The 12968-nt window shown below is 17.5% G+C and overlaps 1 protein-coding gene across 1 annotated transcript; it reads right to left on the bottom strand.

Annotated features, from left to right (window-relative positions):
• Window positions 1-1646: 1646 nt before the first annotated feature.
• OCT59_011717 (uncharacterized protein) lies at window positions 1647-2970 on the bottom strand (the record flags this gene model as incomplete). The annotated part of the gene is made up of 4 exons (XM_066133961.1): window positions 1647-1669; window positions 1749-2159; window positions 2595-2706; window positions 2788-2970. The coding sequence occupies 4 exons, from the start codon at window positions 2968-2970 to the stop codon at window positions 1647-1649; spliced, it is 729 nt and encodes a 242-aa protein (XP_065989274.1).
• Between the last annotated feature and the right edge of the window lie 9998 nt (window positions 2971-12968).

The raw sequence follows: 12968 nt of genomic DNA, 5'->3' as shown, positions 1-12968 counted from the left end.
CCCCAAAACATACAAATCTAACTTCCCAAGCCGACTAACACTGGTAATTAATTCTATATAGAATCTATGGTTTTCACGGTTTACCTGCAACTGCGGATAAGATTAATCCAATCACGTGACTTTCTGCGCTTTCCCAAGATCGCTAAAATTTTTGCTGATCTATATTTCGTGTCACAAAAAAATCACCTTATCATTCATTGATCTAATTGGATTCTAATCGCGTGCTAAAATTTTGCTGTGCCGACCGAAAAATATTTTTGGCGAAAATTCCCAAGAAACAAAAATCCAAAAGTCCTTTTATCTTTTTTTTTTATTTTCACGACCTTTTGTACCACTTCCTATCAAAACTTATGGAGCAACGTCTTGCCCTACTTGGCCCTATTTTTGGGTCGCCACCTTTTGCTGACAGGAAGAAATTGTTGGGTGAAAAATTAGAAAACTATTAGGTAACACCCACTAAAACTTATATCCAATTGTTCGTAAAGAAGTGAATAAACAGTTGGTTATGGTGAAATGCATTAAAAATCTACTTCTACTAGGCACTTTTTGAACTCTTCCACCTTTTATTCCGTCCTGGAATTTGTGGACATGATGATCGGCGGAAAGAGTTCCAGTATAGCAGCTTGTTTATTTAAATACTGTATCATGTGCGTGATATATATTAATTCATCATTATTACTAAGAATTCAATTAATATCACCATACTTATAGCTTTCTTTACTTCTATTGTTATTATAATTATATACTTGCATTATATTTTCAATATTATATTTTCAATTTTAGATGTCAGTGAAAAAATTTTTTGTCAGCTCAACTAGTTGGTACATTATTTGTATTATCCCTATTTCTAGAAAAAGCCTAATACTGTAAATGATTATTTTCATGGATATTAATCCAAAAAACTTGTATATATAATCAACCAGTAATAAAAATTTTTTATAGGATATAAATTAAAAAATCAATTATCAAATGTGAAGGTGTTAAGATTATTAAGAATATTATTTATTTACAGGACAAAGACAACTTTCTGTGTAAAATTAACACTTAGACATGCTGGATATTTTCCATATAAATATTTATCAGGAAATGTTAACAAATGCTATAAACAAAAAATTTCTAATAAATATTTTACAATTTGACCATTGGACTACCTGTCAATGCTTATTATAAAGTTAAAATAATTATGTATAATGTCATCTTAATAAAATAATTTCTTAAATAAATAAAGAATATTTTTGCAGGTTTTAACAATATAAATAAAATACAATTAGCCATTGAAATGAATATAAAAAATTTTACATTATTTATTTTTGATTTTATACATTGGAATTATTTTGATAATTTATATTTAATAATTGGAAAAGTTAAAAAAAAAAAGAATTATTTAAATTACAAACTAAGAAATTCGTAAAATATTTACTACTCTAACCTTAGTGTTTAAAATAATTCTAAAAAAAAGAGAATACATGTATGAATAGAACATAAAAAAAAAGAATTATTTAAATTACAAACTAAGAATATTGTAAAATATTTTACTAGCCTTAGTGTTTAAATAAATCTAAATAACAATTTCTGTTCAATGTATGACATCAAATATCACTTACGAAATAACTATAAATTCTTTTAAAAACACAAATAATTACTAGTTATTTTTTATCTGCTTTAATATCTAAATAATCAAATAAATAAACTTAATTTACAATAAATAATTTGCAAAATTAATTCTTTTCATATATTATACTACATACCTAATGACTTCAAATCAAATATGCAATCATCCAAATTTTTACTTACTAGCATTTCATTCACTTTTACACTAGCTTGTGAATCTTCACTTTCTTCATTCACTTTTTCACTAGTAGATTGAATTGAATAAAAAGCTTGTGAATTTCTACTTTCAAGATTTTCATTCAACTGTCTACTAGTAAAATCAAGTAAGCGACTTGTATAACATGCTTGTGGATGAGATTCAGTAGCAAGATTATTGTTATGCCCAATTGGCGCATTTATAAATTCAATAATATTGCATTTTAATTCTTCATTAATATATTCAACAAACACATTATCTGGACGAAAAATCCATGCTTTAATAATATTCAACACTTCTTTAGAAGATGGCCTTTTTAATGGGTTTTCATCCCAACACTTTTTCATCAAATCTACATAACATTGTGGAGTATTTTCAATAATTTCAGGACGTTCACCTTCACAAATACTTAAACTAAGTTGTAAATCATGTGCTCTATTATTAAATGGTGGTACCCCAGAAATAAATTCCCACATAATCATAGAAAAACTATATATATCACTAGCCGGAGTATAAGAATTGCCTCTTAAAACTTCTGGTGCCATAAATGGTATAACACCATAAATATCATATTTTTTCAAAAATGATTTTAAAGGTTTACATAATCCTAAATCACTAATATAAACTTTACTTTCATTATGATTTAAAATATTGCCATCATGAATATCACAATGAATAAGATTTTGTTTATGTATATCATTAAGTCCAGAAATAATTCCAAATAACATATATAATTTTTTATTCCAACCTCTTTTGATTATTCTTGTTAAGTTTCCTCTTAAATTACCTTTATTTGCATAATCCATTACTACCATATATTTTAAAGTATCTGGGTCTTTTGTAAACCCATAAAAATAAATAATATCATGTGAACTTAAACAACTTTTATGATATTCCCACTATAAAAAAGTAATAATACATATTAATATAAATAAAGCATAAATCAAATTAAAAAAATAAATAATATATGATTATCATACTTCATTTAAAAATTCATTTAAATTTTCACTTAATAAATTATTATGACATTTAAGAACTACTTTATTATATTTATAAATAGCTTTGTATATAGTACCAAATCCTCCTTTATCAAGATATTCAACATTTTCAAATTCATCATAAGGAAACCATTTTAATTTATTTTCCAAAATAAAATTATCCATAATTGCATCTCCACTTTTTTCATATCTATATATAAATTTAACAATTAAAATTAATATTGAAGTTTTATATTAAAAATTACACTAAAATTTAAGATTAAAATCAACACTTACGCTAAAATTTAAATAGAAATTTAATAATAAATGTCTTAGTTTTTGTACAAATGTATATAATAATAACCTATATTTCACAACTTACCAGCTAAAGTAATAGAAATTTTATTTTTATATAAATATAATTCAATTAACAATAAATATTTATAAAGTATATAACAATAGAAAAAACAAATAACTTACAAGCTATATTATTAAATAATTTTATAGATAAATAATTTAGTTAGTTTAAATTATATGTAAATATTATAAAAATAAGTAATAATAGAATTAAATAAATAACTTACTATCTAAAAAATAATTTATTTAACAAAAAATTTAGTTAGTTTAAATTATATGTAAGTATTATAACATTAAGTAATAATAGAATTAAATAAGTAACTTACTCTCTATAAAATAATTTTATAAATAAAGAATTTAGTTAATAGTTTAATAAATAATATGTAAATATTATAACAATAAGTAATAATAGAATTAAATAAATAACTTATAACTTACCAACTAAAAGAAATTACAAAATAATTTTTTAAATAAAGAATTTAGTTAGTTTAAATCATATGTAATATTATAACAATAAGTAATAATAGAATTAAATAAATAACTTATAACTTACTAACTAAAAGAAATTACAAAATAATTTTTTAAATAAAAAATTTAGTTAATTTGAATTATATGTAAGTATTATAACAATAAGCAACAATAGAATTAAATAAATAACTTACCAACTAAAAGAAATTACAAAATAATTTTTAAATAAAGTGTTTAGTTAGTAGTTTAAATAATATGTAAATATTATAACATTAAATAATAATAGAATTAAATAAATAACTTACTTTCTAGTACATTATTAAATAATTTTTTAAATAAAGAATTTAATTAGTTTAAATTATATGTAAATAAAGTAATAATAGAATTAAATAAATAACCTACCATCTATATTTTTTTAAATAAAGAATTTAGTTAATTTAAATTTTATGTAAATATTATAACAATAAATAATAATAGAATTAAATAAATAACTTACTCTCTATATTATTAAAATAATTTTTTAAATAAAGAATTTAGTTAGTTTAAAATTATATGCAAATATTATAAAATAAGTAATAATAGAATTAAGTAAATAACTTACTCTCTGTATTTTTAAATAAAGAATTTAGTTAGTTTAAATTATATGTAAATATTATGAAAATAAGTTATAATAGAATTAAATAAATAACTTATAGCTTACCAACTAAAAGAAATTATAAAATGATTTTTAAATAAATAATTAAGTTTGATTAAATTATATGCAAATATTATGATAATAAGTAATAATAGAATTAAATAAATAACTTACTCTCTATATTATTAAATAATTTTTTTAAATAAGGAATTTAGTTAGTTTAAATTAAATGTAAATATTATACCAATAAGTAATAATAGAATTAAATAAATAACTTACTCTCTATATTATTAAATAATTTTTTAAATAAAAGAATTCAGTTAGCTTAAATTATATGTAAAAATTATAAGTAATAATAGAATTAATAAATAAATAACTTACTTTCTATATTATTAAATAATTTTTAAATAAAGAATTTAGTTAGTTTAAATTATATGTAAATATTATAACAAATATAATAGCAGAATTAAATAAATAACTTATAACTTACTAACTAAAAGAAATTACAAAATGATTTTTTAAATAAAGAAATTATTTAGTTTAAATTATATGTAAATATTATAACAATAAGTAATAATAGAATTAAATAAATAACTTACTATCTAAAAAATAATTTATTAAATAAAGAATTTAGTTAGTTTAAATTATATGTAAATATCACAACAATAAATAACAATAGAATTAAATAAATAACTTACCAACTAAAGAACATTACAAAATAATTTTTTAAAAGAATTTAGTTAGTTTAAATTATATGCAAATATTATGACAATAAGTAATAATAGAATTAAATAAATAACTTACACTCTGTATTGTTAAATAATTTTTTAAATAAAGAATTTAGTTAGTTTAAATTATATGCAAATATTATGACAATGAGTAATAATAAGATTAAATAAATAACTTACTTCCTATATTATTAAAGAATTATTTAAATAAAGAATTTAGTTAGTTTAAATTATAAATTAAATAAATAACTTATAACTTACGATCTATTTAAATAAAGAGTTTAGTTAGTTTAAATTATATAAAAATATTATAACAACAAGTAATAATAGAATTAAATAAATAATTTACTATCTATAAAATAATTTTTTAAAAAAAGATTTAGTTAGTTTAAATCATATGTAAATATTATAACAATAAGTAATAAGAGCACTGTCAGATATTACCGAATATCACTTTAATATAAGAGCTTACCCCCCTCTCCTAAGTAAAATATGTTATATATACAATTCCTTATATAGTCTTGTATGTAACCTAAGATCTTTAATTACCCCCTCCCCCTAAAATATTAGGTAATATCTGACAGCACCTAATAGAATTAAATAACTAACTTACTATCTATAAAATAATTTTTTAAATAAAGAATTTAGTTAGTTTAAATCATATGTAAATATTATAACAATAAGTAATAATAGAATTTTATAAATAATTTACTCCCTATATTATTAAATAATTTTTAAATTAAAAATTTAGTTAGTTTGAATTATGTGCAAATATTATAACAATAAGTAATAATAGAATTAAATAAATAACTATAACTTACAATCTACTTAAATAAAGAATTTAGTTAGTTTAGATTATATGTAAATATTATAACAATAAGTAATAATAGAATTAAATAAATAACTTATAACTTACCAACTAAAAGAAATTACAAAATAATTTTTTAAATAAAGAATTTAGTTGTAGTTTAAATAATATGTAAATATTATAACAATAAATAATAATAGAATTAAATAAATAACTTACTCCCTATATTATTAAATAATTTTTAAATCAAAAATTTAGTTAGTTTGAATTATATGCAAATATTATAACAATAAGTAATATTAGAATTAAATAAATAACTTACTCTCTATATTATTAAATAATTTTTTTAAATAAGGAATTTAGTTAGTTTAAATTAAATGTAAATATTATACCAATAAGTAATAATAGAATTAAATAAATAACTTACTCTCTATATTATTAAATAATTTTTTAAATAAAAGAATTCAGTTAGCTTAAATTATATGTAAAAATTATAAGTAATAATAGAATTAATAAATAAATAACTTACTTTCTATATTATTAAATAATTTTTAAATAAAGAATTTAGTTAGTTTAAATTATATGTAAATATTATAACAAATATAATAGCAGAATTAAATAAATAACTTATAACTTACTAACTAAAAGAAATTACAAAATGATTTTTTAAATAAAGAAATTATTTAGTTTAAATTATATGTAAATATTATAACAATAAGTAATAATAGAATTAAATAAATAACTTACTATCTAAAAAATAATTTATTAAATAAAGAATTTAGTTAGTTTAAATTATATGTAAATATCACAACAATAAATAACAATAGAATTAAATAAATAACTTACCAACTAAAGAACATTACAAAATAATTTTTTAAAAGAATTTAGTTAGTTTAAATTATATGCAAATATTATGACAATAAGTAATAATAGAATTAAATAAATAACTTACACTCTGTATTGTTAAATAATTTTTTAAATAAAGAATTTAGTTAGTTTAAATTATATGCAAATATTATGACAATGAGTAATAATAAGATTAAATAAATAACTTACTTCCTATATTATTAAAGAATTATTTAAATAAAGAATTTAGTTAGTTTAAATTATAAATTAAATAAATAACTTATAACTTACGATCTATTTAAATAAAGAGTTTAGTTAGTTTAAATTATATAAAAATATTATAACAACAAGTAATAATAGAATTAAATAAATAATTTACTATCTATAAAATAATTTTTTAAAAAAAGATTTAGTTAGTTTAAATCATATGTAAATATTATAACAATAAGTAATAAGAGCACTGTCAGATATTACCGAATATCACTTTAATATAAGAGCTTACCCCCTCTCCTAAGTAAAATATGTTATATATACAATTCCTTATATAGTCTTGTATGTAACCTAAGATCTTTAATTACCCCCTCCCCCTAAAATATTAGGTAATATCTGACAGCACCTAATAGAATTAAATAACTAACTTACTATCTATAAAATAATTTTTTAAATAAAGAATTTAGTTAGTTTAAATCATATGTAAATATTATAACAATAAGTAATAATAGAATTTTATAAATAATTTACTCCCTATATTATTAAATAATTTTTAAATTAAAAATTTAGTTAGTTTGAATTATGTGCAAATATTATAACAATAAGTAATAATAGAATTAAATAAATAACTATAACTTACAATCTACTTAAATAAAGAATTTAGTTAGTTTAGATTATATGTAAATATTATAACAATAAGTAATAATAGAATTAAATAAATAACTTATAACTTACCAACTAAAAGAAATTACAAAATAATTTTTTAAATAAAGAATTTAGTTGTAGTTTAAATAATATGTAAATATTATAACAATAAATAATAATAGAATTAAATAAATAACTTACTCCCTATATTATTAAATAATTTTTAAATCAAAAATTTAGTTAGTTTGAATTATATGCAAATATTATAACAATAAGTAATATTAGAATTAAATAAATAACTTACTCTCTATATTATTAAATAATTTTTTTAAATAAGGAATTTAGTTAGTTTAAATTAAATGTAAATATTATACCAATAAGTAATAATAGAATTAAATAAATAACTTACTCTCTATATTATTAAATAATTTTTTAAATAAAAGAATTCAGTTAGCTTAAATTATATGTAAAAATTATAAGTAATAATAGAATTAATAAATAAATAACTTACTCCCTATATTATTAAATAATTTTCAAATAAAGAATTTAATTAGTTTAAATTATATGTAATAACAATAAGTAATAATAGAATTAAATAAATAACTTATAACTTACGAACTAAAATAAATTACAAAATAATCATTTAAATAAAGAATTTAGTTAGTTTAAATTATATGCAAATATTATAACAATAAGTAATAATAGAATTAAATAAATAACTTACTCTCTATATTATTAAATAATTTTTTAAATAAAGAATTTATTAGTTTAACATATATATAAATATTATATAAATAAGTAATAATAGAATTAAATAAATAACTTACTCTCTATATTATTAAATAATTTTATAAGTGTTAGTTTAAATTATATGTAAATATTATAATAATAAGTAACAATAGAATTAAATAAATAGCATACCATCTATAAATAATTTTTTTAAATAAAGAATTTAGTTAGTTTAAATTATATGTAAATATTACAACAATAAATAATAATAGAATTAAATAAATAACTTACACTCTGTATTATTAAATAATTTTTTAAATAAAGAATTTAGTTAGTTTAAATTATATGTAAATATTATAACAATAAGTAATAATAGAATTAATTAAATAACTTACCATCTATAAAAATAATGAATTTATTTAGTTTAAATTATATGTAAATATTATAACAATTAATAATAGATTAAATAAATAACTTATAACTTACCAACTAAAAAAAAATTACAAAATAATTTTATAAGTAAAGAATTAGTTAGGTTTAAATTATATGTAAATATAATAAATATTATAACATAAGTAATAAGGCACTGTCAGATGTCAGATATTACCTAATATCACTTTAATATAAGAGCTTACCCCCCTCCCCTAGGTAAGATATGTTATATATACAATTGCTTATATAGTCTTGTATGTAACCTAAGATCTTTAGTTACCCCCTCCCCTAAAATATTAGGTAATATCTGACAGCACCTAATAGAATTAAATAAATAACTTACCATCTATAAATAATTTTTGAATCAAAAATTTAGTTAGTTTAGATTATACGTAAATATTATAACAATAAGTAATAGTAGAATTAAATAAATAGGCTACCATCTATAAATAATTTTTTAAATAAAGAGTTTAGATTATATGTAAATATTATAACAATAAATAATAATAGAATTAAATAAATAACTTACAATCTATATCATTAAATAATTTTAAATAAAGAATTTTTTTAGTTTAAATTATATATAAATACTATAATAATAAGTAATAATAGAATTAAATAAATAACTTACCATCTATAAATAATTTTTTAAAATAAAGAATTTATTTAATTTAAATTATATGTAAATATTATAATAATAAGTAATAATAGAATTGAATAAATAACTTACCATCTATAAATAATTTTTTAAAATAAAGAATTTATTTAGTTTAAATTATATGTAAATATTATAACAATAAATAATAGTAGAATTAAATAAATAACTTACACCCTATAATTTTTAAATAAAGAACTTAGTTAGTTTAAAATACTATATGCAAATATTATAGCAATAAGTAATAATAGAATTAAATAAATAACTTATAACTTACGAACTTAAGTAAATTACAAAATAATAATAAAGAATTTAGTTAGTTCAAATTATATGTAAATATTGTAACAATAAATAATAATAGAATTAAATAAATTACTTATAACTTACAATCTATTTAAATAAAGAATTTAGTTAGTTTAAATTATATGTAAGTGTTATAACAATAAGTAATAATAGAGCTAAAATAAATAACTTATAACTTACCAACTAAAAAAATTATTTTAAATAAAGAATTTAGTTAGTTTAAATTATATGTAAATATTATAACAATAAACAATAATAGAATTAAATAAATAACTTACTCCCTATATTGTTAAATAATTTTTAAATAAAGAACTTAGTTAGTTTATATTACTATATATAAATATTATAACAATAAGTAATAATAGAATTAAATAAATAATTTATAACTTACGAACTAAAGTAAATTACAAAATAATAATAAAGAATTTAGTTAGTTTAAATTATATGTAAATATTATAACAACAAGTAATAATAGAATTAAATAAATAACTTACGCTCTATATTATTAAATAATTTTTAAATAAAGAATTTAGTTAGTTTAAATTATATGTAAGTATTATAACAACAAGTAATAATAGAATTAAATAAATAACTTACCATCTATAAAATAATTTTATAAATAAAGAATTTAGTTAGTTTAAATTATATGTAAATATTATAACAATAAGTAATAATAGAATTAAATAAATAACTTATAACTTACCAACTAAAAGAAATAAAAGAAATTACAAAATAATTAATTAGTTTAAATATGTAAATATTATAACAATAAGTAAAATAGAATTAAATAAATAACTTATAACTTACGATCTATTTAAATAAAGAATTTAGTTAATTTAAATTATATGTAAATATTATAACAATAAGTAATTAAATAAATAACTTACCATCTATAAAATAATTTATAAATAAAGAATTAATTAGTTTAAATTATATGTAAGTATTGTAACGTAACAATAAGTAATGATAGAATTGAATAAATCAATGTCAGACAAAATCCTGACATCTATTTTCCTGACATCCTACATTAGTTGTGGTGTAATCTTACCATCTATGTATAAAATAATTTTATAAATAAAGAATTTAGTTAATTTAAATTATATGTAAATATTATAACAATAAGTAATAATAGAATTAAATAAATAACTTATAACTTACGAACTAAAATAAATTACAAAAATAATTTTTTAAATAAAAAATTTAGTTAATTTAAATTATATGTAAATATTATAGCAATAAGTACTAATAATATAATTAAATAAATAACTTACTCTCTATATTATTAAATAATTTTTTTAATAAAGAATTTAATTAGTTCAAATTATGTGTAAATATTATAATAATAAGTAATAATAGAATTAAATAAATAACTTACTCCCTAGTATATTATTAAATAATTTTCAAATAAAGAATTTAATTACTAGTTTAAATTATATGTAATAACAATAAGTAATAATAGAATTAAATAAATAACTTATAACTTACGAACTAAAATAAATTACAAAATAATTATTTAAATAAAGAATTTAGTTAGTTTAAATTATATGCAAATATTATAACAATAAGTAATAATAGAATTAAATAAATAACTTACTCTCTATATTATTAAATAATTTTTTAAATAAAGAATTTAATTAGTTTAGATTATATGTAATATTATAATAATAAGTAATAATAGAATTAAATAAATAACTTACTCCCTATATTATTAAATAATTTTCAAATAAAGAATTTAGTTAGTTTAAATTATATAATATATATGTAAATATTGTATGTAACAATAAGTAATAATAGAATTAAATAAATAACTTATAACTTACGAACTAAAATAAATTACAAAATAATTTTTTTAAATAATGAATTTGGTTAGTTTAAAATATATAAATAATAGATATAATAGATATATAGACATCTATAACTTACGCCCTAGTATTATAATTAATTATTAGTTAAATATAAATATAATATAAAAATATTTACTGTAAATTAAATATATCACTTACAATCTAGTTGTTTAAATTAAGAATATAATTAGTTGAGTTATATAAAATATTAAGCAAAATAAATATTATATTGTAACTTACCATCTGTAATACAATTAATTATTAATAATTATAAATAAAAAATTTAGTTATTTGAATATTATGTAGAATAAACAAAGTAAAGAATTAAAAATTTAAATAACTAATAACTTACTGACTATAGTATTATTAATCATTAAATGAATTATTTAATTACATGAAGTAATAAAAATGATGAGTAATTTATCATTATTCAATTATAAGATAACCTATTAACTTACGAGCTATATTTGTATATTATATAAGGTATAATTATAGATAATATTTAAATGTATTTACAAATAAAAATTTAGTATTTTAGCATGTTTAATATACCTTTAGATTCCTCAAATTCCTCAGAGCTACTTCCTTCAAATTCTTCAGAGCCAACTCCTTCAAATTCTTCAGAACTGCTTCCTTCAAATTCAATATTGCCAAAAACCAGTTTTATTATATTGTAAATTTATTTAAAAATATTAGAATTCTAACTGTATTAAATGTTTATATTATATATGATTATTACCTCTATAAGCCATTACTATATAATTATATTAAAATTCTTTCTGACTGGAAAAGATAATGTAAATATCTTTGTTTTCTTTATTTTATTATTAAACGCCTTTATTAGTATAGGTATATATGGTAATAATATTTATGCAAAATGCATTATGCTCAAAAGCATTGATCATAAGTACAAGTATGTATAACAAACAAATTTTGCATATATGTCTAAAACGTATGTCAATTATCAAAGTCATCAAGCCACATTGTTGCACAGCAAAATTCATAAAACAAATAAAACAAAAAAAATTTCTTAATACGTAAGGCAATACGAAGTTATAAATTCAGTTTTCATATTCTGGTCAGGTCAGTAAATTACGTAAATTACAAATTCAAATTTTTATTTTTTTTTTATATTAAAATGTAATTGGCGACCCCTGATTATGTAATAAATTTAATATTTTCTGATTTGCTACACAAACATGATCATCGCGTCATTTGATAAATGTTTGTTTTTTTTTATTGCAGTGCTATTTCGACTTGAATATGACTTTATTTTTTTGGTTTTTCCATTATTTTGTTGTATTTAAAAAAGTCTTAAAATCTTAACCGGTTAATTAACCGGTTAAAACTCGATCCTAGTCCGCATTAAAATTCGGCCAGGATTAGCATCAAATATATTTTTTAATCCCGGCCAAAATTAGGCCAGACCAAAACTCTAACTATCGAAACGAAACTCTAGCTGAAAGACGAAATTCAGGCCAAAATTTCTGGCCGGCACTATGGATTTCGACCCGCATTATGAATT

This window comes from Rhizophagus irregularis, chromosome 2, assembly GCF_026210795.1.
Source record: "Rhizophagus irregularis chromosome 2, complete sequence".
Lineage (NCBI taxonomy): Eukaryota > Fungi > Glomeromycota > Glomeromycetes > Glomerales > Glomeraceae > Rhizophagus > Rhizophagus irregularis.
Note: the sequence above shows the minus strand (reverse complement) of the source record. Positions and strands in the feature narration are given on the sequence as shown.